At 36.3% G+C, this 23,240-nt stretch overlaps 3 protein-coding genes across 4 annotated transcripts; 2 read left to right on the forward strand and 1 right to left on the reverse strand.

Annotated features, from left to right (window-relative positions):
- Window positions 1-38: 38 nt before the first annotated feature.
- LOC124640470 (uridine diphosphate glucose pyrophosphatase NUDT14-like) lies at window positions 39-11,322 on the reverse strand. The gene is made up of 4 exons (XM_047178253.1): window positions 10,819-11,322; window positions 7,782-7,992; window positions 7,291-7,367; window positions 39-3,201 (listed from the first exon to the last, which is right to left on the reverse strand). The coding sequence occupies exons 1-4, from the start codon at window positions 11,006-11,008 to the stop codon at window positions 3,044-3,046; spliced, it is 636 nt and encodes a 211-aa protein (XP_047034209.1). The 5' UTR covers window positions 11,009-11,322; the 3' UTR covers window positions 39-3,043.
- A 325-nt stretch (window positions 11,323-11,647) lies between these two features.
- Window positions 11,648-13,520, forward strand: LOC124640469 (HIV Tat-specific factor 1). The gene has a single exon (XM_047178252.1). The coding sequence runs from the start codon at window positions 11,795-11,797 to the stop codon at window positions 13,451-13,453; it is 1,659 nt and encodes a 552-aa protein (XP_047034208.1). The 5' UTR covers window positions 11,648-11,794; the 3' UTR covers window positions 13,454-13,520.
- A 627-nt stretch (window positions 13,521-14,147) lies between these two features.
- Window positions 14,148-20,429, forward strand: LOC124640155 (WD repeat-containing protein 20). Of its 2 annotated transcripts, none has more exons than XM_047177818.1 (3): window positions 14,148-14,692; window positions 15,402-15,617; window positions 17,280-20,429. In XM_047177818.1, exons 1-3 carry the CDS (start codon window positions 14,411-14,413, stop codon window positions 18,606-18,608), a joined length of 1,827 nt encoding a protein of 608 aa, XP_047033774.1. In that variant the 5' UTR covers window positions 14,148-14,410; the 3' UTR covers window positions 18,609-20,429. The 2 variants fall into 2 exon arrangements, with proteins under 2 accessions (XP_047033774.1, XP_047033775.1); XM_047177819.1 differs by having other exon boundaries at window positions 15,435-15,617.
- The last annotated feature ends 2,811 nt before the right edge of the window (window positions 20,430-23,240 follow it).

The raw sequence follows: 23,240 nt of genomic DNA on the forward strand, positions 1-23,240 counted from the left end.
CGAGTCGAGGAAAAATCGCTTTTAAATAATAATATGCATTTTCATTCCAAGATTTAATCACAGAAAGGCAATATAATCACAGTTATTATGTACCAATAAACTCACATCATAAATATAATGTACCTAATAGCAAAAACACAGATCCCGAATATACATACATATCAAAATTATTTACAAGCAAGTCTGTACCTACTAACACTTTCTTCAAACAATACAAATGAATCCGACTCGAATTTCGACCGAATCTTCAGTCGTCCGATGCTGAAATGTAAAATAACATTAACAAGAGAAAATAATTTCTAAGCAATCTCAAAAAATCTGAAAACAGCTCAAACAATAATAATTTTAGGCCATGCACAAAATATTTTCTTTAGCTTTTTATTGAAATAAAGTGTTAATTTCACTACTTTTAAAAAAAGCTTATAGCCTTTGCATTTTAAATCTTATAGAGTTATAGAGAATCTTACATAATTTCAATTACAAATATTTTATGTGCATTATGATTATATTTGCTTAATTCACGCTCATTTGTACTATCTTACGGCCTAAAGTATTTTAGGGTGCAGTTTTAAGCCAATTTTTAGTGTCAAAAATATCAAGGGTGCTTGTATAGTCCTATTGACTGTGAAGCCAATTTCGGCTTTAAGCTTTTAAATAAGTTTCCTTTTGCTTTATAATGGATGGAACTCGCATTTGGTCAGAAATATGATCCTAGCCTATTTGAGCACCATGGGGTAGGTTGTAGTTTGAGCGACAGTAAAATGTTTAGTTATGTTTAGTAACTGACGTTTTATTGATCTGAAAGACATACAAAAATTACTAAAATGTTACAATAAAGAATTAACCTTAATTGGCATTGATGAGCAAGGTGTAGTACATTCAACTTCATTGACAATGTAGGTGAATGTAAGTGTTGAAAAATTTTATATATAACTAGCTGATCCTGCGAACTTCGTATCGTTCACCTTCAGCTCAATCGGCCCAGCCGTTCTCGAGTTTTAATCAGACTAACGAACAACAATTCATTTTTATTTATATAGATAGATTTATTTTTTCGGGACAATATAGCACATAATGCATATCAGAAACAATAAAACCAGCGCTAGTCTAAGCATTTACACATTTTGATAGAATCTTCATTTGTCAGCAACACAACGGTACAACCAGCAACGAAAATTGATTAACACTTATTTTTCTAAGGCACGTTTTAGTTATTAAAGCATATTTAGCCACCTTTTTTTGGATTGTTATAGGGGTCCACTCAAATTCACATAAATAATAGTTGATTTATTTTTATATCAAACGGATAATAATGATTTTGTAACGGAAGTGTTAACCAATTGTCGCGGCAAGCTACATCATACATTCAAGACCTGTCTTTTATTACGATTATTCTAAAGGAACAAATTCATTGAACAAATATACTTATTCTACTGGGAAACTGATACTCAAGCAATAAAATTGAAAATATCCAACTCGAATGTACATAAGTACATACCTACATACCTTCAATGCGTTATCTATAATGTGTAATATAAACTGCAAGCAACTAATTGTTTACGCAATTATTACCATAATTACGAGATAGCCTAGCGACACTAGGATCAAGACCTATAGATGGACCAGTCTATCTTGATACTTTGTAGAATTTATTTAGATTTCAAAGATATCAAGCAATCTGCTATTGCTGATAGATGTAACGGGGCGGTCAATAACAGTAATATAAGGTTTTGAATACTAAAACATAAAACAAAAGAAACATTTGTTATAAGAATTACTGAATAGACTGAACTTTCATACAAAGAGACTTCCCTAAAAACGTCACAAAATCACGTAATAACTATTTCTAATGTCAAAGAAAAACTCAAAACAGCACGAATTTGTCATAAATGTTCGTGATGTAACGTTTAAAGTACTTCATTTCCTCTTCAGCAAGTATCAAGATATATTAGTACAGCATTTACATCTGAACTAAAAGTTCAAAGTACTATTTTTTTAACTAATAATTATATTCAAGAAACCTGCATCCGGCCGTTGTAAAAAGAAATAAAATAATTTGCATTTCAACCTTGCACTAACATTACAATGAGCAATGCCAATGTCAAGGTTTTTTGTGGTATAGCATTAAACTTTATGTGAACAATTTTGATACTTTAATGGAAATTAGACATAAAATAATATTGGTTGAGTTTTTATTATTTGTGAATTCTATACCTATGTATAGAAAAAATGCGAAGGTTCAATCAAACCAAACACTTGTTTCATTTGTTTATAGTTTATCTGAACTTTGACCACTTTTTATCATCGATTTACCACGTATACAGGAAACTGGCTATATTTAGATATGTACCTTGAAATACATACCAACATAAAAAAACAGAATCGTTATCTTTTTTGCATGTCTGAAGCCAAATTGTGTTTTTTTTCTAATAATTAAGTTTTGCCTGATTTTAAGCAATAGGTACTCTATATTTTTACAACGACCGGCTTGGGTACTTGTTTGCATTTTGTGCATTAAATTAAAACAATATAAATACAATGATAAATAAAACTCAGCGTACATACATGTTGCAAAAAATGGATCGTTTTCAACGACTTTGCACTCTCCGCAGTATCTCTCAAATGATCTGACTTGACCGAAATAAAATGTTAATAAGTAGATATCATTTATCCATAATTAATTAGCATTTTAATTAATTTATAAATAGTAGTTTTAGCGTTTAGTAGTATTGGCGTTTTTAAGTTTCGATGAGTTAACTTTTTGAATCCTTCTCCATGTGAGAGGTTTCCTGTGTCCAGCAGAGGGCCTATAAAAAGGCTGTATCGATAATGAAGTAAATTTTCATTAATCAAAAAATAGGGTACAATTTTTAAAACATATTTCCGTATTCTACATACCCTCTAAAATCATATTTTAGGTGAGTATAAGACAAAATGATCTAAAACGCGCTTGATACCTTCAGCTGAACTTAAAAACGCCAATACCACTAATTAGACCGCATACTTAGTAGCCGGGATTACACTGCATTGCAAACAAATTGACCTACTTCCTGTATCTGTCGGCCTTGTTTCGTAGGAACCACATGAGCGCGAACAGGCAGGAAGGCGGGCTGTTCAGGGGACCCGGCCCGGAGATCCATTTCTCTACTTCAGTTATTGATTTTTCTACAACTTCTATAATTTCATCTTCGACACCTCCACCTAGGAAATAAAGAAAATAAATAAAGGAATAAGTTTAACACTATGGGTAAGGCGCTGATACAACTTGAGTTGAGGTCAGATAGGCAGTCGCTCCTTGTAAAACACTGGCACTCAGCTGCATACGGTTAGACTGGAAGCCGACCTCAACATAGTTGGGCAAAGGCTAGGCAGATGATGTAACGCGAGATACACCTCAATTATAGACTACTTCCCGTCCACTTTAGCCGTCAGGGCTTCTGAGTGAGTAGTTAGAAAAAAATGACAGGGGCCTAATTATGGGACAAAAAGTTAACGAGGCCAAAATGATGTCATTCTAAAATGACATAACCAATCTGTAGAAAAACTGCAGATAAAAATAACCATAGCTTAACTCTGATGATTGCCCAATATTAACAATGATTCACCCAGATGATCGATATTACTGAGCTTAGTACCTCGCCCTCGTTATAAGGTCATAAAAAAGTACCAAGGTATGATGTAAGTATTATAAGCGGAATAACATGTAACTATTGTATGCCTAATCGATATGGGACCTCGGAACATAATTTTAGATCGATATCTCGTAGTTTCTGAGAAAGATAGCTGACATACCCATGGCATTGAACATATATGATAAAATACCACAATTCTTCTAACGTAATAAAACATAATTGTACCACTACAAAATGATTTGTTATAAGTACTTAGTAGATAAGTATCTTATCTTCAGAATCAATAACATACAGTTATTATAAATCGATTTGATATTATTTAACGTTATTTCCGTTGTAGTTACTAAAATATTCATATTGGTAATTCAGAAATATACAGTTCTGGACACATCTATTGGCCCACCTTAGAGTTTAGGTTTTGATGGCCCCTACCGAAATATGATTGCTATAAGCAACCCTCTCTTCAAAGCAGCATTGTGCGAAACGCTCTCCCTTACGTCGATAGACCTTCTTCCTTCCATCATTGCCAGATAACACAATTTTAGACTCATCAGAAAAGAGTACACGGCTCCCATCTTGCTGTGTCCAATTTAAATGACTGCGTGCGAAATGAAGGCGCGCTGTTCGGTGGGCTCGCGATAGTTTGGGCCCATTAGCTGGCTTGTGTGGTACCATATCGCGTTCTTTTAACCTTCTCCGAACAGTTCGAGCGCTCACAGATACTCCGTGGAAGTCGCGAAGTTGTTTTTGTATCTCAATGGAGGTAAGGTGACGATATCTCAAGCTGGTCGTCACGATGAATCGATCCTGCCTTTCAGTTGTGACCCGAGATCGTGGCCTTCCTTGGCGACGAACAAAACCGCCAGTCTCTAGGTACCTCCGATAAACATTTCGGACCGCAGATCGACTTAAATTAGGTTGAGCACTCACGTTTCTTTGGCTGTGTCCGCCCTGAATAAGTGCCACAGCTTGGGCGGCGACTTCAGGTGAAGTATCCATAAATTATTGAGAGAACCTCACCTTAATGTTAAGAATAAGTAATGTTTGTTGCAAAACCAAAGATATCAATCACTTTTTCAAGAATTAAATCCAAGTAAACCAATAAAACCAAGTTTTCTTATAGTTCGGCCATTCAGAGAATGCGTTCCTGACACGTCGCGATTGAACTGACGACGTAACTTTGCAATGGCGTTGCAGTTACGATAAAAATATTTTTGCTGGTTGTTTACCGTTTTAACAATTGAGGAGCATTAAAACAACATTATTATATCAATAATCAATGAATGTTATAATTTTGTGCCAAACTGAGTGTCAAATAACTTGGTAAACAATATTTTTCTAAATCTATACTGCGCTATTACAAGGTTATGTCAGCGGTTTATATTTTGTAGTGCTGTGCTAAAAATAACAGGCAAGTATCGTAATCTGTTCTTATACAGTTATAATATAAAATAATACGTTTTGATTTTCTTTTTAAGAATTGGAAAATAATGGACTATAAGACTTAATTATAACTTTTATGAAATATAAAAATAAAACTATGACCAAACCGCATTTTTATACTTAGATTAAAAATGGTAACCCCAAATGGCGTTATGGGCCGCCATTTTGTGACGCTAAAACAGTCGTCCGTTGTCGTTTCGTGCGCATAGACCACGTTTTTCAAGTGTTTTCGATCTGTTTTTATTTGATTACCCGGCTTTTGTTAGACCGAGATATCAGGATTGATTCTGTTATTGATAATAATATAATTATACATGTAGGCGAAGATGATGATGAAGACACCACCTCCTCAAGCAAATCGGAGTCTGATTAATATTCTGTTCGCACATTCAATTCAATGTACTTGTAACAAAGAATAAATAAAACAATTTTATTATATGAATATTACCTTTTTTTGGTTTCCACTTAAATAACTAAAATATAAAACAAATGATTCCGCCAATTTAAAACGAAAATAATCTTAAAATAATGCGGCGGTTCATTTTGAAGGAACGGTAACGAACTCAGTGTTATGTTGTGCCCATCACTAGTCGTGACTAACTGATAGGTGTCAGGAACGCATTCTCTGAACGGCCGAAGTATAGTAATCGATTGTTTGATATCAACAAGCAGGCTCCAAATTGTCTCTTGTTTCTTTAAATTCTGTATTCGAAATTCAAAAAAAGACTATTGAATGAAATTGTGAATGTGCAAGGTTCAAAACTGCATAAAAAACTTTTGCTCGACCTAATATAAAAATTTAGCTAGGACCAAACGAAACTGAAAATACAAGGTGGGCCAATAGATGTGTCCAGAAGTGTATTTCTAACAAACAATAAAAGATTATCATAATTTGTGTAATTACTAAATCATATAATGGTATGTTCGTAATTATAAGTGTACGCGTTTAGAACTTAGAATGAACTTAGGCAACGGTACCTATTTTTTAATGTGTATTAAGAATCAAGTCATGCTTGATCCCAAAATTAACATGCTTTTGCAAAAGTTTTAACATTGTAAACACGTTTTGAAAATTTAGACTTATGGCAATAGCAGTTACGCAATTTAACATGTAACCAAAATAATCAGAGATCTTATTGACGATATGAATTGAAGATGTGTTACTGATATAGGCTGCGGTATTATATCATTCGCTTTAATAAAAATAACCATTAAAGATAACGTAAATCGTTGTATTCACTAATTAGAGAGATCTACCAATAAAAATACGAATTTTCCAAATCGTGTGCCAAATTAAAGATTGTATATTATAAGATATCTGGGTTTATGGTCAAGGCTAGGGTTGGGCGCCCTCGCGATACTTTCAACGATAACAATTAATTACCAACTAGCAACAAGGGAAATTGATCCCTCAACCACAGATTATATAATAGTTACTACGCCTCAACGTCCAAGTTAATTACAGGGAAAATAATGTAGAAAATGAGCTTCAAGTTATCAAGTTGTAGAGAAAATTAGGAATTTACACATTTCTGCTGGGTATAGTTATAGGCACGGATATTGAGCGCTGACCTTCACCTGCGCAGAAGCGATTTATTGGTTTATTGCCTTATGTGTACAGTGCGCAAAGCGATCCCCACTCTTCCGCCGAGAGCTCAATATCCGTGCCGGTAACTATAGCAACATATATTTTTCTAATGGTGTATTATATCCAAATGAGGCAACTATGAGCTTAGAACAAGAGCATTCTTTTCGCATATTTTTAAAAGGTAGCAATCTTTCCCAAACAAATTCTTGTGGGGAAGAACTAACATTGGCTCGTCAACTTCAAACGCAGCCTGTATGTTTGAAGAATTCAATAAGAATAATTTATCGGCCACACCAGCAAGTTTTCCTATGTGTGAAAGTTATCTTGATAAACCATCATTTTCCACACAACCTTCCTAATTTTCTTTTCAAATTATGTAATAACTTTGACCTTTATTACATGGAGGTTAGTAACAAATCGATTCTATAAGTAGTTCTCAGGTTTAATTCTTAGCAACAACCATTTCAACGAAAATAAATATATCGTTCTTTATTTTCGTTGCAAACTTGCGTGAATAATTGCAAATGTAATAAGTATTTTAATGCAAATTACGCTACCATGCAGTTGCTAATAACTTATTTACCAAATAACAGGTGTTTGTGTGTATATCATTTGTATTACACTCACCTTTCCCTTTCTTCATGTCATCGGTGACCTCGCAATAAAACATTGTTTGTAATGAACCCTGAACACCGACGCCCGCCCTGCGTGCAAAAAAATTAGGTCAACATAATTACAAATTACAATAAGCATGTATCTTCTAACTACTGTTATTTTTTCTTACGCTTAATGTTATTATTGTTACTTGTTTAATTGAAAACGATAACAGTTGTCGCCAATAAGGAATAGAAAATTGCGTATCATTAAGTAAATACTCGTTGTTTGATAATTTACGTCACGTGAAGTAATTTTAGAATAAGTCGGCGCGAGTCTACTGCTAGCATGTGTTCACAATAAGGTTGCAATTTTTCAATTATTCAAATTAAAAAAAACGTTCATATAGCGTGCATAATGCATATGCTTCATTTTCGATTACATCGTCGCTTACCATCAGATGAGATAGTGGTAAGCGAGCCTATTGACAAAGGATGTATAGTATAAAAGTGATAAAAACTTACCTGTAAGACGCAATCTGATGCAGCTCCTTCAAGGGTACATCATACCCACACTCTTCCAGCACTTCTTCCCTAGCTATCTCCTGTAATGACTTCTTCTTATCCACGATACCAGCGCACATTTCCAGCGTGATGCCCAAGGAGGCCGGGTACTTCTCCGTGTCGATCTCCTCGTCTTCCCGGTCGCAGGGTGGCACGCTGTTGAAGTATATCGCTGGGGAAAATGGAGCATGTTATTGTTTGTTGTGGAGATGGTAAAACGGGTGGGTTTTGGGTACCAATGGTGCACTGCAGGCGAGGGGAGGTTACTCGCCTTATCTAATGGATAGAAAGCGTTGTATTTGTAATTGCCAACAGTTTCACCCGCGCCCTAAGGGAACAACTTCACGCACCAAGATAAAATGTAGCCTACAGCCTTCCTCGATAAATACTTAGGCTATCTAACTCTGAAACAATTTTTTAAATCGGACCAGCAGTTCCTGCGTGTGTGATCTGAATTCAACTTTATGACAGCGTCACCCTCTAACTTAAGATACCGACTTCGCTATGTATCTCCCAGGACTAGCGAAACTCACCAGCTCTAAAATGCCGAATCATTACCACAACTTTTCGTGTTACGTTGAAGACTATAACCAAAACAGAATCGTCGTCTTCCACGATATCCTCATTCCTTCGTTTGCCGTCCAACGAGTAATAGAAACGACACGGTTTCACCGGCGAATTCGACGGCATCTGAGTAATGTAGACATCTCCTATCGTCACTTTGTCCATATTTTTATCCATTTTTTTACGAAAACTTATCAAACATTGAATTTGTATATCAAGAAAAATTTTATAGGATATAATTTTTCTTCTGTCAAAAAACAGCTGACAAGTGGAAAGAAAGACCATAAGCAAAATCATATAAAGAAGAGACAGTAAAGAGTTTTGTTGCAAGTACCTACTTAATTGTATGTACTTCGAAGTCCAGTTTGGCGGGAATTTAGAGAGAAAGGCCGAGCTCAAAGAAGGTTGGTTGGGTTCATCTGACTCTCTACTCAACCTACTACTTTATTGCGCAGGTCGTGAAAATAGCTTCCTAATGTCGAGATTTCACCAAAAGTGTTCGCGCACATTTGGTCACGAACACAAAATAAGTACTTTTCTTATGCGTCGGCAATAAGTGTGAGGGCGAGTAGACCAGTGGAATTTCGCCGCAATACGAATTACGTAGGTTTTGTAGTAAAGGGTATCGTAAAACATTACGATTCATACACTGTTTTTGATTCGATTGATTAATGTAGTAACTAATTATTTATTGCTGTTTATGCCAGACCAAAGGTTGGAACAGAACTAATTTGCGTGTATTGTTTAAAATGGGCTTATTTCAAACAATTAATTAAAACTGTATAACTACATAATACCACTTACATTTAAATAATTATCGCTACATGAGAAATGATTAATGTTTGTAATACAAATTAGTTTAGATAAGACTGCAGTAGTAAAAGTTTTATATAAGTCAGTGGTTCAGTACTTTTAATATAGAGTACTGGTTTTAACAGAATATGGGGGTGGTCATAATCCACTTACTGAATGTTATCCCTACTAATATTATAAATGCGAAAGTAACTGTCTGTCTGTTACGACTTCACGTCTAAACCACTGAACTGATTTTAATAAAATTTTTGTTACAGAGATAGAGTTGACCTTGAGAAAGAACATAGGATAGTTTTTATCAAGGACTTTTGAAGAGTTCTCTTGGAAACTCGAAATAACCGAACTCGACGCGGGCGAAACCGCGGGCAGAAGCTAGTAAATAATATAATTAAATAATATTTGTAAATATTCTTTTTTAAATAAAAAATTGCATCCTGACCAATAGCTGGCCATGGCTGTTCTGTTAGAAGAAACTAGCCAGCTGGGCACACAAATTGGCATAGCAGTGTATTTTATTCACTCACTTTCATAGCCCAACAGTACAGCAATCCTACATGACTAGAGAGCAATAAGTCATCAATCCGACATACACATACTCTCTGATGGCACGGGTGTCTCAAACACCAACTCCCAAACTCAGACTGCTTTGTGAAAGTGTCTTAAAACCCATGCAGGGATTTCAGCAGGACCTCGGAATTAAAACCAAGAGTAGTAGAAAGCTAATTGTCATTTGATATCAGTGCACTGTTGGTTATAGTGAAAATGTATTCCTTCCTTTCAGCAATATTGGTAATGAATAGACATCGGATTATATGCATTTGCATGTTTGCATATGCAAATGCATATTATGCTATTATTTTAGCGTTATTGCATATTTTGGTACTTTTTCATTGATAGTGCATATTTCAGTATTTATACGTGATAGACGTGTTGTACTACGCCAAAGAGTATAATAATAATTAGTACGCTCTCCTCAGTGCGCTTTCGCCAAAGAGTATATCTCGGCAGAAATGGCGCCAAATTTCAAGTTCTGTCCGGTAACGTCAGTTGACGTCGAAAGGTCATTTTCAGCCTATAAATTAATTTTAAGTGACAAACGTCACAAATTTGCGGCAGAAAACCTTGAAAATTATGTAATTGTATATTGTCACAAGAATTACAACTAATAGTACCTCTATGTATATTTAGATATATGTTCTGAAAATAAAAGTTAATTCTAATAGTGGTTTTTTAATTGTGCATATTTTGTGCATATTTCGCTCTTTTTTAGTGCATATTTGCATGCATATTTTGGCATTTTGATAGTGCATATAATCCGATGTCTAGTAATGAATGTTACCAATGTAAATAGAGCCAGTTTAAATATTTCTGTTATACTGTCACTGTACAATTAAATAGTTGTACAAGTAAGTGGATCATCTTAGGGGTGAATATAAATTGATGATATTGTGTAAAGATAGATTGAAACTACAGTCATAGGAAACTCCTATTCCAGTGAAGGTTTTGATCCAGGTTTCTGAACTAGGTCCGTCCGCTTAGAGTAAAACCGCGGGAAAACAGCTCTATATAAATAATAAGTATGTTCTAAGTTTAAATAGTGAAAATCTGGCTTAAAGCTCACCGGGTCTGAACTGCTTGACGAACACCAACACGTTCCTGGTCACGTTAAACACGATGATAGCCACGCTGTCGTGCACCTCCAGCATATCCCAGTTCTTCTCCTTGCCTCCCTGCGTGTAGTTGAACCGGAACGGCCGAACGTAAGGCGAGTCCGGCAAGGGAGTCATGTACACTTTCTTCAAATCTTCCATCTTCCTGAATCGTCTATACTATTGATTTAATAGCAACAAACAAAAACGTTTACAGTTATTACAACTTCTGATTGTGAAGTTCGTAAATACACGCATGAATTACTTTTATTCTAATTGTATTAAAGCAAAGTGCCACTTCAAACTTGCTGTTCGAACTTTTATCGCGATTTCGCGAATGCAGATCGAACTGAAATGATGAACTGACAGGAGTTGACAGCATCAACGACGGTAAATGACATTGACAAATTACATAAATGACAACATATCACAGACCACTAGTGCTGCGAAGCACAGATTACTAATGACACTTATTAATAAAGTAAATGATGGTCGACAACCGGTGGTATGATAAAAGTGACGATAAATCTCTCAAATGACGAGTAGCAACTGCCAGAGCACTCTATAGTTTCCCTACGACTTAAGACATACAGTTTCGATGACAAGTTGATATCGAAATATAACATAACTATTATTTTGATAGAATTCTTCATCAACATAACACGATTCACCATCAAGCCTTAATAAACAAAATCAATATTAAATTCAATCAAATGAGCTTCGCACTATAAGTGTGTTTTCAATTATTGAATTTAGTATTTCATGTGACTACTCCAGAAATAGGATTGGCCATCACTATACTTCACTTTTGATTTTGACATCTCGGACTTGCACTGCACCTGTATGGGAAAATAAACCATATTTTTATCGATATTTATCTGAAAGTAAAATAAAGTACAAAGTTTTAATTACTTTCTTTGTAAGTGTGAATGAATATGCGACAATAGAATGGCTCGTCATGATAAAGGTTCGAAGCCGGGCTTCGTGATCAAGTTATCAAATGAAACAGCGCTAAAATTGGCTGAAGAAGAACAACAGGCCAAAAATCTGCTAGAAGTAGAGGCTGCAGCTAGTAAGACCGAGAACACGGATTCAAGCAAACCGGAAGAATCAATACCATCCGAGAACAAAAGTACAGAGGTTAGTGAATTGTCTAAACCTGATGAAAAAGAAGTATGTACCAAACCCTTAGAAGTGCAAGACAAATCGGCTAAAACAGACGTAGATAGCAATGATGGTAAAAAAGACGAATCCTCATGGGGGGATTATGCACCTTACATTACATATGAAGGAGAAGAAGCCATCTATACAGACCCATCAAACAATCAAAAATACACATGGAGCAAAGAATCAAATTCTTGGACCTTGAAAACTGGGCAAGAAGTTGTAGGAAGGGAATACAGTTATGAAGATGACACACATATCTACACAGAAGCTGATGGGTCAAAATTTTTCTGGGATGTTGATAAAAAAGCATGGATTCCCAAGGTAGATGATGATTTCCTAGCTATGTATCAGATGTCATACGGATTTGTAGACAACAAAGCAGAAGAAAAGGACGAGAATAAAGAGGAGAATAAAAAGAAGGAACAAAAGAAAGCTGATGCTGCAACTGGAGTGAAAAGGAAAGCTGAACCACAGTGGTTCCAGCCATCAGAAGAGACAAACACTAAAGTTTATGTATCTAATCTACCTCAAGACTTGACTGAAGAAGAATTTGTCAATTTTATGCAAAAATGTGGTCTTGTTGAACGAGACCCTGCAAATCAGAAGATGAAAGTTAAACTTTATAGAGATAAAGAGCAGGACTGTTTCAAAGGGGATGCTTTATGTACATATATCAAAATAGAATCAGTTGACTTAGGTTTAAAACTTCTTGATGGCAGTGATTTAAAAGGTAACAAAATAAAAGTGGAGAGAGCATCCTTCCAAATGAAGGGTGATTACAATCCTGCTCTTAAGCCTAAGAAAAAAAAGAAAAAGGAACTTGAGAAGATAAAAAAGATGCAGCAAAAGTTGTTTGATTGGAGACCAGAAAAGTTTATTGGGGAAAGATCAAAACATGAGAGAATAGTTATAGTTAAGAACTTGTTCCATCCAACTGATTTTGATAAAGATGTCCAATTGATTCTGGACTTCCAACAAGATTTAAGAGAGGAAGCAGCAAAGTGCGGGGAAGTTAGGAAAGTTGTAATTTATGATAGACATCCTGAGGGAGTAGCTCAGATTACTATGAAGGAACCTGAAATGGCTGATGCCGTTGTAGCACTCATGAATGGAAGATATTTTGACAAGCGGCAGATTACAGCAGAAATATGGGATGGTAGAACAAAGTATAGGATTGCTGAAACTGATTCAGAAATTAGTAAGAGGATAAATAAGTGGGATCAATTTTTGGAAGGCAAAGAGGGTGAGGAAGCAAAGAAAGCTTCAGTTGATGCTAAAAAGGAAGATGCTGATGCTAATGATACAAAACAAGGGGAAATTGTTGGAAAGCCTGATGAAAAGATAAAAGAAGCAATCAGTGAAGTTAAGGAGGACAAGAAAACTGCTGATAAAACCAATGAGGCTGGTGCTGATGTTGAAATGAGTGATAATATTGAGTAAAAGCTTTTAAGTATAAAATTAGTACTTATGATTGTTTTAAGTGAAATAATAATAGATTTGAACTAAATGTTTTGATTTTTACTATCCACTCCACCCTCCACTCTGAATGAATTTTAAGATATTTTACATAATGATTCTATTTTATGAGTATTTCAACGGTACATATTATATCTAAATATTTTGGCGCCTATTGTTTTGTTCTCACCCAATAGTCCCCTCAGGAATAGGACCCTTATTTTCACGGCTGCATGAAAACATTGAATTGGTTTCTCTAAACTTAGAAATTTTAAGTCTAACATGTCTCTGTAAATTATTAATTATTGTATTCATCATGGCCTAATAAACTTTGGAACTGTTTGGAACTCATGATAGGGTTATGATCATGAGCTTTTGTCAAAATCAATTGACAATGATGATTCTTTAATAAAATAATGTCATCTGCAGAGTCACATGAAACCTTGTTTAAACAAAGAGAACCTTCCCTTTTATACGATGAACGAATTATCGTTTTGGTTATTATGTTTTGAAGTTTGCTTCGGTCGCAAGTGGGGAATCGCCGAATCGAGTCAATAACAAACAGTTTGTATAAAAATATAGAAAAAGATTTGTGCAATCTGTCTATGGTTAAAATACTCAAACCGCTAGAACCTCAAACATTGGTAATTTTTAAAAGTTATCATACCATAAACAACAAGCCGTCATGTTGTCTTGTCTGACACCTGACTTTTAGTTGCATACACAAATTTATCTAATTCGACGTTTTGTAATCAAAAACGTTCATAATAACGCTAGTTAACAAAGAGGCAGATGAATTAAGTCTACAGCAACGTATTGTTCTACAATGGGAATTGTGTACGAACGCTTAAATTCGCTTCTGTACTTGGAGTGAGGTGTCACGTCTAATCGGGGCTTCTCTAGCGGCTGACTCCATGAATATTATCAGGATAATATGTTAACATGGCTGTGCAATCGGACTCTGGGGGGAAGGACGACGTGAAGACACAGTTCGTGACGAGAGAAGGGACATACCGCTTGATGACGCTGTCGGAGTACTCGAGGCCTAATCGAGTTGGTTATACGAGCGGCTCCGGCTCCTCTCATGTGCGCGTGTCCCTGGTCAGCCTGCCGCCGGGGCCTGGGGGCGGAGCGCCCGGTTCCGATGGGCAAGGCTCCGACGACAGGATATGCTTCAACCATGGCAAAGAGCTCTATGTTTATGTATACAGAGGTGTTAAAAAGGTAATGTAACTTGTGGTAATATACTAAAATTAAGTTATATTTTTTACTGATGTTCACTATCAAATTCTTGTATGATGATGTGCATATTAAAAGTAGATTAGATTGCATTCTGATGCAATAAACAATAAAACCTAAGATTACAATCTGTGGTGTGGTACACCTGGTTTGAATATGATCAGAAATAGTCAAAATATTAATTAACTCAAATTTTCACAACTGCAGCATGGTTATGAAGAAACCTAAAACACCAGGATGTAGATAATTGTAAACAACCTTAATTGGTTCATACACTGTTGTTACCTGAATATATTTGTAACACTCATTAAAATATTAACTAGCGCAAAACCAAACTACTTATGTATTTTTATGTGAATAGTTTTAAATCTCTTTGAATTTTATCAATGTTAGCTTTAATGATGTCATTCACCATTAAATTTTCTTATCTATTTATTAAATATGATGATGTAGTTATCATTCTATGCTTTCATGGTGATGCTGCTGTTATAATCTAACCCATAAAAATTGCACAATATTAATTTTGGTTACTGAGTACAAAATGGTTTTCCCATAACCAAATTATATTATGTAGGTACTATTTACTCCCAAATATAATACAGTTCATGTGTGTTTAATAATATAGTAGTATAATGTAGTTAATATAGTAGTAGAGTAGCAATAAAAAATACTCATACATTTGTATGTCCGGCAGGGCATGTCACTATATTACACACTTCCTCGGCAGGCGGCAGATCTCACGAAGCCGGTTGACAAGAAGATGTACAAAGGAACAAACCCAACTTGTCATGACTTCAACACCATCACGATGACACCGGAAAGTGTGTCCTTAGTTATAGGATTTTCTACCGGCCAAATACAACTCATAGACCCTATTAAGAAAGAATTAAGTAAATTGTACAATGAAGAGGTGAGTCGACATTTCTATAATTTAATTATACCTCTAGAACTCAAGTTCACCCACAACATAAACATCAGATTTTCTTAATAACAGATTCTTTGGAACTTGAATGTGAAAATTCATAGTCAGCAGTTCTTTTAAGAAAACTGATGTTTATGTTGTCGGTGAATTTGGGCCTGAGTATGATAGACCTTTTTCATTTAGAGCTTTCTGAGGCAAACTATGTACGTACACATCTTAAAGGTCATAATACATTAAACACACATTACAAACAGATGTGTCACATATTTCTAAAGCTTATGTATTCACATTGCTATTGAGTTGGAGTAAACACAACATATCTTACAATATCTGCCCTCTATTATGTGTTATTACAACCTTTGTTATGAAAATTATGAGTTTCTTACAAATGTTCTATGTTGTTTCCCTTTCTTAGAAAGCCTTGAGGATTGGAAGAATAACATTTAAATGCTGTTAGTTAGTTAGTTTGAATGAGTTATTCATGTTGCAGATCGGAAATGGTGTATTAAGTGAGGTTCCTTCCATATGGAGAATCACATTTACTTATATTTAATAATTTAGCCTCGTAGTTGAAACTATTAGGTTTAAATTGCACTTTGCAAGAGTTCCCAGGGGCACTAAGGATGAATAGTAGTGTATAAGTTATTTAGTCAAGTCTCATCAAAATCCATTCAGTAGACTTTGCTTGAAGGAGGATTAAACATCCATATATATATACAAACTTTCGCATTTATATTATTAGTTGGATATTAGTATGGTCCTCCAACATTTGGGTCATTATAATCGCCCTTCACACTTATGCACTACCTATATAATATAATATGGAGTGCCTACTCATTGGTGCTTATCACGAGCCAGTTATCGACGCATCCTACGTATTGTATTGTGTTACATGCTCTGTTATATAATGCGGTATTTTAAATAGGGAATGTTGATAAGGATATACTTATTTATATATTTTTAGACCTGCTTAGTTACAGGATCATCGAATCGACCGGCCTTTGAGGGATGGATTCAACATGTTTAGTTAGACCAAAATTCGTTAGGCTAAAAGAACAACTACTATAGTCGAATATTAAATGACTACGTAACGTACTAAGCGGGTCTAAATAAAAAAAAAACCTAGAGCTTTTAATATGTCCATATAATTAGTAGTAATAGCTTAGACATACCCATAATCATAGTTTATCTGAATCGCCTTATGGCATTGTTTTAAATTAGTAGATGCCTGGTACTTTATACAAACTTTTAATTGGTGTACCTACTTAGGGCCGTGGGAAATCTGATTTCTGGTGGTATTGTTAAAATTGAAAAATTAAGATGTGATTTCGAGTAAGATAGGCTAAAACTTTATAGTTCTGTTCCCATCTTTGGTACGACATGAAATATGACGTCACTCCCGATCGATCGTAAATCAGAACCTTGATTTAGATTTCTATAACTTTATGGTGCTATAAGTATATGGATAAGCAAGCATTCATTATCATGTCTGTCAAATGAATATTTAAATAAAACTTATCGTAGACACAATCACACTTGTGGACTAAGTTTTCAAATCACTCATTAATTATTTAGACAGTCTGGTTTCTGAATGTGATTTTTTTTATGTAAAAGGGACTGAGAAGTCTAATCTATATTTTCTTATTGCAGAGACTGATCGACAAGACGCGCGTCACGTGCATCAAATGGGTGCCCGGGTCCAGCAACCTGTTCATGTCCGCGCACGCGTCGGGCCAGCTGTACGTATACAACGAGGAGCTGTCGTGTGGCACGGCAGCCCCTCACTACCAGCTGTTCAAGCAAGGCGACGGCTATTCCATCCACACGTGCCGCACCAAGTCTACCAGAAACCCCCTCTATCGCTGGCTCATAGGCGCAGACCCCAGCTGTATCAACGAGTTCGCATTCTCCCCCTGCGGAGCGAATCTAGCAGTCGTCTCCCAAGACGGGTTCCTACGCGTCTTTCACTACGACACCATGGAGCTCATCGGTAGAGCCAGGTCGTACTTCGGAGGATTCCTCTGTGTTTGCTGGTCGCCCGACGGCAAGTATGTCGTCGTTGGAGGTGAAGATGATCTGGTAACTGTGTGGTCGTTCAGCGAAAGACGTGTCGTAGCTAGAGGGCAGGGCCATAGATCGTGGGTGTCAGTCGTAGCCTTCGACCCTTATGTTGTGAGCTTCAGTGAGCCTGAGAGCGAAGAAGGCGTAGAAGATGACAGACAGAAAAGTGAAAGTGTGCAGTGTTATAGGTTAGGCAGTGTATCTCAGGACACACAGTTGTGCTTGTGGGACCTCACTGAAGACGTGTTGAAGCCGCCGGTCCGCGCGCGAGCCTCCGCGCATCTTTCGCCCAACAGTCAAACGTTCTCCCCCAACGGAGTGCCCGGGATGAAAATACCCGCGCCTAAGGGAGCTAAGACCAATAAAATAGGACATAAGCACGCAGAGCTGAGCGGATCGAATGCGTCGGGCGAGCCTTCAGGCGCGAAGCCGACGAAAACGAAAGTGAACAACGTCTCAACGCTAAACATTAGCGTGGGGAAAGCGAAAGAGGAGACATCAGGGTCGCTCGGGGTGAACTCGCTAACTCAGCGGCTAGCCGGGTTCTCGTTCGGCGAGCGCAGGTCTGAGCACCGCAGAAACTTTAGTCTGACGAAGCCGGCGGAGCAGAAGTCGTCGGCATCGAATAGCGTCGCGCTGAGAGGGAAGTCAGCGGGGGCACAGTCGGGGGACTCGTGTGACCCGCTGAAGTTAATCGGCACGGCGTCGTGCCCGCGGTTCGACGAGTGTCCAGTGTTAGAGCCGCTGGTGTGCAAGAAGATCGCCCACGAGCGTCTGACGGCGCTGCAGTTCCGCGCGGAGTACTTCGTGACGGCGTGCGCGGACGGGTGCGTGAACACGTGGGCGCGGCCCGCGCGGCCGCACAACGGCGACGCGCGGCCGCACCGCCGCCTCGACCGCCTCGACCTCGTCGACTAGGCCCTGCCACTCACTGCCCGAGCCGATATTGTACCTATCTGATGATCAGCTTACTATAGATACAATTTGACAGTAGCCCCATAAAAGTAACGTCAAATTCTTATCTTTAGTAAGCGAAACAACACATAGATACAATATTGGGAACGGCAGTTAGTGCCGCCTCTCGCGTACGGACTAGTGCTACCTTCACCAAGCAAACCAGTGCTGCTTCCACACGCTACAACAATCTTGTGATTGCTATACTCTTGGTAGTTCCCAATTTAGTACCATACCTTTAATTTCAATTCTAGCAGCACTGAAGGTTGTATTACGTGCGTCTGAAGACACTGAAATCTATAAAGAGGTAGCAATTTGATGATGTTTATAAAAATGTTGTGATGGTCTTGTTCTAAATGTATTTTGGACTGATACTTTGGTTATATTGAAATACTCCTGGTTGTATGAGACAGTGGTCGTTAGTTAAAGTTGGTGAGTGGTGTTTGTGTGCTATTATTCCATGTTAGACACACTGTTCACGTGTGTGAGTGTTTCTGTCTTGTCCTGGAGCTCTCCTGTGTATGCCAGAACTATATTTGTATTTAAATCTTTCCCAGTTCGCAGCCAAACTTAGCTTAGGAAAGCTTTAATAAAGTTCGCACTGATTTTGAGTAATTTATTCTTTGGATCTATGTTTCTATGCGAATCTGGGAACGGAAATTGTAATTTGATGTTTTAGGGTTTACAGGTAAAAGAGGTATTTTATTAATTTGACAGACATATTAAGACTTTATGGTGTTGACCATAGAGTTTTCATGTTTTTAATACTGCATGCAAGATGAGCCTAAAATTGTACTGGAAGTGACTAGGCAAATAGTGCTTTTGATTTATTGTATTACATGTTTTCCTTCTTAGATGAAATTCGCACGACACATAAAGATGAGTACACATTTGCAGCATGTCCACACAATGAGAGGACAGAACTGTTGTTCCAGTAACTTTATTTAACTATTTTATTTTGCATGGATTTAAGACGAAGAAAATCTAGCATTTCAGATTCAAATAAATTACTACTTTTGAATTGTGGAATAATGGTGTATATGTAACAAATGTGTACTCAACTTTACAATAATGCACACAAGCAAACTATAACTAAATTGTGATACTCCCTTAAATCTATAGTGAACTGTCCTTTATATAGTCCTGTGTAGAACATAGTAACAGACTTAAATATTGTTAATAATTCCTTGATAGTTCTATCGAAATGTTTCAATTTATTCATAGAATAGTTTAAATTGCAACTGCTTTTATATCTAAGTCAATACAGGAAAGTTCCAGTCGTGGCCATGGTCCACTAAGCATTTTCTAGTGTTGTAACGATATACGATGAAAAAAAAACATTTTAGATAGCAATAGATATGAGATTCGTAACTATGTATAGACAAATGTATATTGTAATTAAGGAAAACGGTTTTTTTCTCGGCTCACATTATGTAAATATAGTTGTTAGGTCAAGCGATCTGATCGCTTCATATTCGCGATGAACACGTGCGCTTTCATATTAAAGCTATTTATTACGATTTTTTTATCGATTTGAATGTTGTTGCATCGATTTGACGTGTCTGTAAGACTTGCAGTGTTTAATCGTTTCACTATTTTTTTTTATATCGTGAGACTTATAAGTTGAAGTCGAAGTTGTTAATTATTTAGATATTAGTTAGTTTGTAGTTTAGTGAATTTATTTTATCATAGATCAATATTTTGGTTCTATATTTTGCTCTCGTGTAGATAAATTAATGTGAAGGGCGCGGATTTGATGATTTAGAAAGGCCAACTTTCTTTTATTAAAATGAATAGAAACCTTGGTGATTAAATTTCATTCATACACTGACAAGATTTGCACCCTGTTTTGTGAATACAATGAATTCAGCAAAAATTACTCCAACGTCTGCCCAAAAAAAATGCTCCAAAGATTAGGCCTCATTAGAACAAAATACACATGTACTGAATTTAAATTGTCTAAGCATTAAATATGTCTTCCTTATCACAAATCCGCGCTCCAGATAATATTCCTAATCTATATTTAGATATTTTCACAATTGTCCATTGCTAATTGCAAATTAAAACTTAGCAACAGTATAAATAACGGTATAATAACTGTTATAACAATGCAATAGCGTAGTAAACATAACTAAATCTTTTCTTGCATTCGCCTAAATTATTTGTTAAAAATTATGATTTTTAGTCACTATTATTTATGTCTATAGCGTATAACGTTTTTATTTTAATCTTAGGGCCTATGCACACCACGTTTTTTAAACGCGCCGTCGACGCGCGTTTTGGATCGCTACAAACGCGCGTCGACGGCGCGTTTTTATCCTGCAGAGCAGTTTGTTGTCCTTTGTATCGATGCAAACGCGCGTCACCGGCGCGTCTGTATCGATACAAACGCGCGTCTGCATCGCTACACACGCGCGTTTGCATCCGTCTGTATCGCTACACACGCGCGTCTTTATTTATACAGGTGTGCAAAGGTCTACAGGCTGCGTCTGACTCGCGTGCGTATCGCGTCTGTATCGATACAAACGCGCGGTGACGGCGCGTTTAAAAAACGCGGTGTGCATAGGCCCGAACGACTTTATAGAACTTTAATAACGATTACCGTCGCACCGTTATTTTACGTCAAATAAAATAACGTCATTGGAATAAGTGTTGTTGCGTGTTGCAGAATTTCAAAGTGGAATACTATTGTGTCATTTTCACTACCGTTAAGGAATGTTTTATTTGTTTTGTGGCCTTATAAATGTTACTTATTATTAAAATCAGGTGGCTGCAATTAAACTTGCCTTTCTTATTTATGTTTGTCAGTTAATTTAAATAAGTTTCTAATAAAGACAGTAGTTGTGATCCAGGGCTAAATATGGCCAATGTTGGAGCCAACCTTGGACACAATGTCAAAGGATCTTCGCTGCGTAATGTTGGTCCAAATGTTTGGCGCCAATGTATGTCTCTTGCGCATCGTGATATTGTCTTCTAATGTTTTAATTAAACTATAATACTATACTAGTCGTAATGTGCTATTATTGGTACAATATTGAGCCTTGGTAACGTTATTGAAGTAAATATTGATAGTTATTTGTACAGTATAGAGTAACGTCTTATAACTGTTCGATAAAACTAGTTATAGGAGAATAACGAAGTAAATGCAAAATACGTAAACATTGAAATTAAATTATTATGATCTCAAGCAAAATTCCTTTGACTATCGCTTCGTGATCGCGGTGCGCATTGTACAAGAGACTAATAAAATTCCTGAATATTTAAAAATAATGTATTATTTATTTAATTGAAAATAATCATGATTCCTATATATAGCTTCGTTCACTTTATCGATAAATAACTTCGTCGTTTTGCAAGCAGCTGATCTGTTTCTGAGCCATTGTTATATTTAATTTCATACTTAATACTAGGTTGTGCTCATAGATAATTTTAGCCTTTGAACAACATAACTTTTGCGCTGTTTTGGCTGTACACGAATATAAGTAAATATTGCTCTTTCCGAGGCACTTCGTGACACATGCCTTTCAATGAGCAAGGCATTGATTTAATAATCCGTGTTTTCTAATGAAGTATTTGGTTGCATTTAATTTCGTATTTGTGTTAAGGCGCATAATTCCTAAAATTTGTATTTAGTGATTTGTTGATGACTGAAGTAAAGTTTAAACTTTTAAATATCGATAAATAAGTTGCGAATCTTTTAAGTCGTTAGCAGTCAGTACAGCGTGATAATATTGTATTTATTTATTTTTTTCAATTATGCAGTAGACACAATACAAAGCGTCTTAAAAAAATATGCCTTGTGGAAAGTGAGGCAGTAAAATATTTCTTTTTGCGAGGCAGCCACGTGATCGTTCACGCTGTCTCATCCAGTGATAGGGTATCTTTGTATTGTGTCATAGTAGAATTTATTAGCTCTCTGTGTTGAGCAAATATTGTGGGACTGAGGTTTGTTAGACAGTCTTTGTATTCATTGAAATAGCACGATTGATTTTGAACTTTCGTTTGTATTTCACGAAATCTGTAATGAGACTTTTCAGTGTAAAATTATGGACATCGATTTTTTAAAATGAATTTTGTTGTTTTAATTAAAATACTGAAATAGTTGATTTATACAAGACTTGTCTAATGAAAATTGATCCTTTCAAAGTTAACTAGGTCACTGAGACGAATGCAACCATAATTATTATGATGTTTATAATAATTAATTTAATGGAGTTCTTTGTTCAATAATAGTGAGACACGAATTACAAGCCTATCAAGATAATATTTAAATAGAGGATTCTCTTTATAAAGTTTTGAAGTTTTATTTGTTGTTGCCTTTTCCCTCAAATCTTTAGCAGTCGTTACAGGTAGTCAGAAACTATAAAGGGCTGGTATCTAATCGGGGTAACTGGGTTGAGGAGGTCAGATACGCAGTAAAACACTGATGCCCATTTTCACCAACAAATACCTAAATTAAGGGATCCCCTAAGAGCATTTACGGAACACTTAATAAGAATTTCGTTTTCACCAAAGTTTAGGTATCCCTTATCCATAGTTATTTATGTCAAAATTGGGAGAGCCCTTATTCTAAGTGGCACTTAGATTAAGAGATTG

Source organism: Helicoverpa zea, chromosome 20, assembly GCF_022581195.2.
Source record: "Helicoverpa zea isolate HzStark_Cry1AcR chromosome 20, ilHelZeax1.1, whole genome shotgun sequence".
Taxonomy (NCBI): Eukaryota; Metazoa; Arthropoda; class Insecta; order Lepidoptera; family Noctuidae; genus Helicoverpa; species Helicoverpa zea.

Bases quoted from the DNA above. Each gene is read 5' to 3' on its own strand.
- LOC124640155 (XM_047177818.1), top strand. From the start codon at position 14,411: ATGGCTGTGCAATCGGACTCTGGGGGGAAGGACGACGTGAAGACACAG. The intron at 14,693-15,401 runs GTAATGTAACTT...TATGTCCGGCAG, and splicing joins TATACAGAGGTGTTAAAAAG to GGCATGTCACTATATTACAC. The intron at 15,618-17,279 runs GTGAGTCGACAT...TTCTTATTGCAG, and splicing joins GTAAATTGTACAATGAAGAG to AGACTGATCGACAAGACGCG.
- LOC124640470 (XM_047178253.1), bottom strand. From the start codon at position 11,008: ATGGAAGATTTGAAGAAAGTGTACATGACTCCCTTGCCGGACTCGCCT. The intron at 7,993-10,818 runs GTGAGCTTTAAG...CATTTTCCCCAG, and splicing joins CGTCAAGCAGTTCAGACCCG to CGATATACTTCAACAGCGTG. The intron at 3,202-7,290 runs GTGAGTGTAATA...TTTATTTCCTAG, and splicing joins TGACATGAAGAAAGGGAAAG to GTGGAGGTGTCGAAGATGAA.
- LOC124640469 (XM_047178252.1), top strand. From the start codon at position 11,795: ATGGCTCGTCATGATAAAGGTTCGAAGCCGGGCTTCGTGATCAAGTTA.